Source organism: Anopheles ziemanni, chromosome 3, assembly GCF_943734765.1.
Source record: "Anopheles ziemanni chromosome 3, idAnoZiCoDA_A2_x.2, whole genome shotgun sequence".
NCBI lineage: Eukaryota > Metazoa > Arthropoda > Insecta > Diptera > Culicidae > Anopheles > Anopheles ziemanni.
The window spans coordinates 8,329,284-8,335,157 of NC_080706.1; the positions used below are offsets into that span (position 1 = coordinate 8,329,284).

The following is a 5,874-nucleotide window of genomic DNA, read 5'->3' on the forward strand; positions in this document are numbered from 1 at the left end:
GCGCCTATTTTCGTTAGCTCTTTAAAATGTCCTAGCTACAAAACGTTTGTTCTTAAGACTGCAACAGTTTTAGACAAAAGATTTACATGACATAAAATTTATATTTCTTGAATCCCTACGCAGTGTTGCTTATAATACTCAGAAGACATTGATCATAGAACGGAACCATATTCCTCAGCTGCGCGAGTCATAATGGAACTGCAGTTGTCCGTCACTGAGAACATCGGTCAGAGGTTACCGAATCAAGCCGCTTCCTTCTAGCAACAGTCGAAGCTCAGCGTGCAGCATTGCCAGGCTCGGCTTGAATTTGCTCACTAAGGTGTAGTCCATTAGCGAAATGTGCTGTTCAGTGATGTACTCAAGGTATGACATCTGTGAGACAGCTCCGGAACAAGCTATATGACCTACGATTTGAGCTACCCGTCGGCACAGTTTGTATATCATGATCTAGGACTGCTTTACGGGTTAGAGTGTAGGACCTTTACCTTTACCTTTAGCTAAGCGGCTTTGACGAAATTTAATGAAATATGCACTATAAGCCGTGCAATGGGAAATACAGAGGCTCAAAAATGAGAAATGGATGTGGTGTACAACTTGTGTCCGACATTGTAGTTCTTCATGAGAAAACAGCAACCAAAATGATTAAATTTCCTTCATAGTCAAACAATTAAAGAAAAACCAAAGATGCGCATCTAGGGATGTACGTTACTTATAAGGTAGTATGCGTAAATATTCCAAATTTACCTTGCCTCCTGTACGGCTGCAAAGGAAAGCAGTATATTGCTGCTCACTCTCGCTGCAGTAGTTTTTTTCGCATTTTGCCGAAGCTAATCCGCACACCTCGTCTGCGCGTTAGCCGCGCCCGAAGAACGCGCAGACGACGTGTGCACACCCCTTAACAGCATAATTACTGTTAATGTGTACATAAATAAAAATCCTGTCGAGTGGTCGGTCGGTCGTTTGTCGAGCGCACGATGGGCTTATAATTGAATTCATTGCAGCCCTTTAAATCCGTTCTTGGCTTCCAGTTGATTGGCTGCAGCTCCATTAACGCGCGCGCGATTGATGATGAATCAAGATCGGGAGGTGGCAATAAAAAAAAATCGCACACATTCTGTCGCCACCGGATTGACACACACTTCAGAGTGGTTCAATCTGGTGGGGGTTTATTAAGATTGTTGATGAATTAATTCCTGCAGCTTAACTCCGACCGTGGCCTTTTTGTAGTGCGATGAAAGGGGGAAACAAATAAAATAAAAACGATTGACAAAACAGATTTAGGGTAGCTAAAATATTATTCGGAGAATTTAGATCAACTATTGATTCCTTACTTGATCTAACTTCTCAAACAATTTTTGTGTTCTCAATCAAACGTTTATTATGTTATTTTGGGTAATTCTGTGTTTGCTCAACGAAAAGAAACGGTTACAAGCAATCAGCATCGATTGACTTCGTTTTAATTCTCCAATCCTAGATCAATTGCTGATCGGAGAGCGCACTTGAATGCTATATTGGCACAAGATTAGAACGAAGCGCACGTCACGGCCTGCCCTTAGTCCGCGCACGATAGTAGTCGGCCGCACTATTTTCCTAATCACATGACTGATAGCAATGCGAAAACGCGCCAAGTGGCAAAAGGGTTCGCTTCGGTAACCACTTCCACCCGGTTCCACAACCGTTCCGTTTGCAACCGAACCCAAACGCTGATAAGTTGTCAAGCGCCACTTTATGCATCGATGCAACGACACCGAACAAAAACACACCCCGGAACCGCGGAATGGCATTGGGCACGTCCGTCCGCACCACGACTTTGATATGGCGAATGGTTGGAGGGAGGGCGCGGGCACAACTTGCATACTACAGATTGTCGTGTGCCGGTTGCCGTTAGCGTCAAACGTGATTTACACCGGCCACTGTTGTGCGCACCGGTTTCCACCGCGTTCCACCGCTTTGGCGTTCGTTTGGAGGAGCTGGAACCGCGCATGACGCAGCTCGTGGTGTGAGCTTGAGCTTTTAAGGAAGCAAAAAAGGTGAAGCATACGGATGCGAAAAAAGGGCACACGGCACGGGAGTAGTCGCCTTAGACAACTCCGCTGGACACTGGATCGGGAGTCGGGCCAACCAAAGCCCGACGGTTTGGACCGGTTGCTGCTGCGCTTTGGTAACGGAACGTGCCAGAATGTTGTTTTACGTATACGGGAGGCGTACCCTCACTGCAATCAAGACAACAAGCAAACAAAAAAAACGAGGTGTATCGTTAAACCCAAGCATCGAGCAGGGATAAATTCGGATACTGTTACTTCGAGAACGGCACGCGTCCGTGCTGTGCGAAATACGTCGAATGTTTTATTCTGAACCGCTACTATAGAACGTGCTACCTCCACGGAAGCCACCGAGACTACACAGGCTTATCGCGGATCGGGTGTGTGTGTTTTCAAATAGGTATCGGTCGGTAGCGTTGCAGGAAGTAGGTAACCAGCACTCCTTCACGCGTCGAAGGCCATTCAAGATTGTAGGCCACCGTCTGCTGTACGCTGGCGACAAGCGACTCGGGAAGAAACGCGTCCAGTTGTTGGAGCAGCGCGTCAAGCTGGAAGTAAAAACAAAAGCTCTCCTAATCAAGCTGAACGTACTGAGTGCGCCCCGAACTTACCCGCCGCTGTTCCTCCTCGTTGTTGGTGCGCGTGGCGATCGACTGTACTAAGCTGTACACCGTACTGCGGCCAAGGATGCTGGCGACATACTCGAAGTTCTCGCTCAGGAAGTCAATCAAGGCGTCGACACCTTCGCGGCTCACCAGAACCGACAGCAGGATGTCGTAGCGTTCCTCTTCGTCGAAGTTAACCTGCAGGTCGCCACCGATGGACGCCAACAGCAAAGCGTCCAGTTGATCGCGTTCGAGTGCGCAACCCAGCGCATCGATCAGCATCTGACGTTCGCCGCGGTTAGCCGACCGGAGCAGCTTATCGTACAGATATTGGAAAGCGGCCGTGGAGTCGGAACCGGTGCGCAAACCGTAGCAGTACACAACCGATGCGACATCCGGATGGACCGTTTGCTCGCCGGTCACTTCGAGCTGCAGCGCTTCCTGGGTTTGCGTGAGGCAACTTTCTATTTCCATCCGGCAGGCCCAGCTGGTTATCGTCTGTCGGAGGTATTTGTGCAGCAGCCGCTCATCAGGGTCGACGGTGGCGACGTCGAGCGTCATGAACACGTCCCCGATGAGTGTGTCAACATAGAGCTGGTAGAGGACGTAATCCGGATGGCCGCGCATGCGATTGTTGAAGTAGTTGAAGACGCGGCTGGCCGCTTCCCACGGTGGGTACTCCCGCTCGTGTCGAAGGTAGGTGAGCAGCTCGAGCGTGATCTCCACATCGAGTCGGTTCGATCTGGCCAGATAGAACGAGTCGTCCACTAGCTGCGCTCGGTTTTGCAGCGGGATGGTCGTAGGATCGTCGATAAGCGCCTCGATCAGCATGTACCAGTTGAGGGTGTCATAGTTCACCCGGTAGAATCCATGCTGGTTGACGTTGGCCAGGATCCACTCGTCGTCCCCTGCGGTCGTGGGAACGCGAGCAGCTTTAACGGTCAGCCAGTTATACTCGAGCGGATCGGAGAGAGAGTCACTCTCCTCGAGGATCGTGTACGGTATCATCCATACGGAGCGATCGTCGTTCACGATCTTGTTGTTGTAGAATCGGTCCTGGGATACCACCATCTCCCCGCGGTAGGTTCGACGGACCTCCAGCACCGGGTAGCCGGCCTGTTCCACCCAGCTTCCAACGAACTCTCCCATATCGACACCGTCGGGAAGCACGTCCAGATCTTCTGTCGCTTCCTCCAGAGCTGCAACGAAATGGTCCGTAGTGACCGCACCGAACTCGTTGGCTTGCAGGTAGCCTCGAAGCGCCGTACGCCACACATCGTCCGTGACGAGCTCACGGAACATTCGCAACACGGAGCCACCCTTCGCGTAGGCAACATTGTCGAACAGGCTCACGATGGCGGAGTAGGTGGCACCACGGCTGAACGTCATCGGTCGCGTCGTTTCCGAACTATCCGCATTAAGCGCCCGATGGACCAACTGCACGTTAAAGAGGTCCCGATATCCACGCTGCGGATAGGCCATTTCGGCCGCCATATACTCGTACAGCGAGGCAAAACCCTCATTGAGCCACAGATAGCTCCACCAGGCGTTCGTTACCAGATTCCCGAACCACTGATGGGCGAACTCGTGCGCTACGACGGTCGTGATGGAGGTTTGGCTGCGATAACTCGTCACACCGGGCTCGTTCAGAAGCAGTTCCTCCCTGAGACGGTGAACGAAGCAAAGATTAGTAACGATGACGGTTTATTTGTCGGGAAATTACCGTTTATCAGTTTACCTTTATCGAAGAACCTACCTGTAATTGCACAGCCCCCAGTTCTCCATGGCACCGGCCGAGAAGTCGGGAATACCCACCTGATCCACCTTGGGCATGTAGGTACTGTACGGTATACCGAGATACTCGTCCAGCGTGGCCATCAGGCGGACGCCAGTCTCAAGTGCGTACTGCGTTTCGTTGATGCTAGTGGGGCGTGCATACACGCGCTGGCGAGCGTCCAAGTCCTCGATGTACTGGAAGTCGGACACCATAAACGCCAGTAGATAGATGGACAACGGAGGTGTGGTCTCAAATACCGACACAACGTACCCATCATCGGCGCTGCAAGATCAATCGGTTAACCGGCATATAGAAAGAGTAAGAGTTGGAAAACCAAACGAATTGAAGGGAAAAGGTATGCTACATACCCGGCGATGGCGTTAATCGGCATATTGGCGACCGCCTGGTAGCTCGGGTGATGTTTGATCTGCAAACTAACCGTCGCCTTCAGTCCCGGCTCGTCGAGACAGGGGAAGGCGGCACGGGCACTGATCGCCTGGAACTGCGTCGCTGCCAGATACTTTCTCGTGCCGTTCGTGTCCAGGTACGAGCTGAGATAGAACCCATCGTCGTCCGTACGCAGCTCACCCTCAAACCAGATCCGTAAGATGTACCGGCTGGGGGCGAGCGCCCGCCGGATGGAAAAGATGGCGAACTCACGCTCCTCATCCTCCGCGAACCGCATCTCTTCCTCCAGAACTTCGTCCTCATTGGGATTGACAATGAGCAGCGCGTTGTACGTTATCCGAAGGTCACGCTTGTGCACGTAGATGGTGCCCGTCTGCCGCTGCAATTCCAGGTGGATGTCGACCTGTCCCTGGTACGACCGGTTGCCGGTGTGAACCTCGGACTCCAGATAGACGGTGTAATGGTATGGCACGATATAGGTCGGCAGTCGGTAGCGCAGCTCACCGGGAGCATTGCTTTCCGCCGGCGGTTGCTCCTGCCAGAAATCTTCCGATTCTCTGCGCCATCCGCGACGCCAAGGATTGGGGGTGCCGGACGCAGGAGCGCATCCGGACAAAACGGCCACAACAGTTACTACCAGTATGAGCCGCATGACTGGTTGGCTGAAACTAGTCTCCGAAGCCGAAACCTTACGCTTAAGACCGCTCTGTTATCGGCCAGGGAATTCGACGTTTAATCGATAATAAGATGTCGACGCACCAAGTGTAATACAATGGGAATATTTATCAGCTTCCATACAGGTAATAAACCAATCTATGCTACGCAGGCAATGCAATATCTTGGCTACTAATAGCAATTAGATTACCGCCTCGGTTATTTCCATCGGCGATAAAAACATATAACGAATGCATTTCCTTTTGGAGATAATCATAATCAAACATTCCTCGTTGGTACGACTTGTTTCTCGAAAGAAATGTTGTGCCTTCGATTAGGTAATCTTAATTGTAGGTTATCAAGTTTTACGCAGAGTTTACAACTCCCT

General features: G+C 51.2%; 1 protein-coding gene across 1 annotated transcript; it reads right to left on the reverse strand.

The window, feature by feature from the left end:
• Positions 1 to 2,434: 2,434 nt before the first annotated feature.
• Positions 2,435 to 5,484, reverse strand: LOC131289687 (aminopeptidase N-like). Its single transcript, XM_058318985.1, has 4 exons — positions 4,793 to 5,484; positions 4,404 to 4,706; positions 2,654 to 4,310; positions 2,435 to 2,590 (listed from the first exon to the last, which is right to left on the reverse strand). The coding sequence occupies exons 1-4, from the start codon at positions 5,482 to 5,484 to the stop codon at positions 2,435 to 2,437; spliced, it is 2,808 nt and encodes a 935-aa protein (XP_058174968.1).
• Between the last annotated feature and the right edge of the window lie 390 nt (positions 5,485 to 5,874).

What these genes read in the sequence shown, in the direction of transcription:
- LOC131289687 (XM_058318985.1), bottom strand. Translation starts at nt 5,484, where the DNA reads ATGCGGCTCATACTGGTAGTAACTGTTGTGGCCGTTTTGTCCGGATGC. An exon ending in CCGATTAACGCCATCGCCGG is followed by an intron (nt 4,707 to 4,792) that starts GTATGTAGCATA and finishes TTGATCTTGCAG; the next exon opens with CGCCGATGATGGGTACGTTG. An exon ending in TGGGGGCTGTGCAATTACAG is followed by an intron (nt 4,311 to 4,403) that starts GTAGGTTCTTCG and finishes TCACCGTCTCAG; the next exon opens with GGAGGAACTGCTTCTGAACG.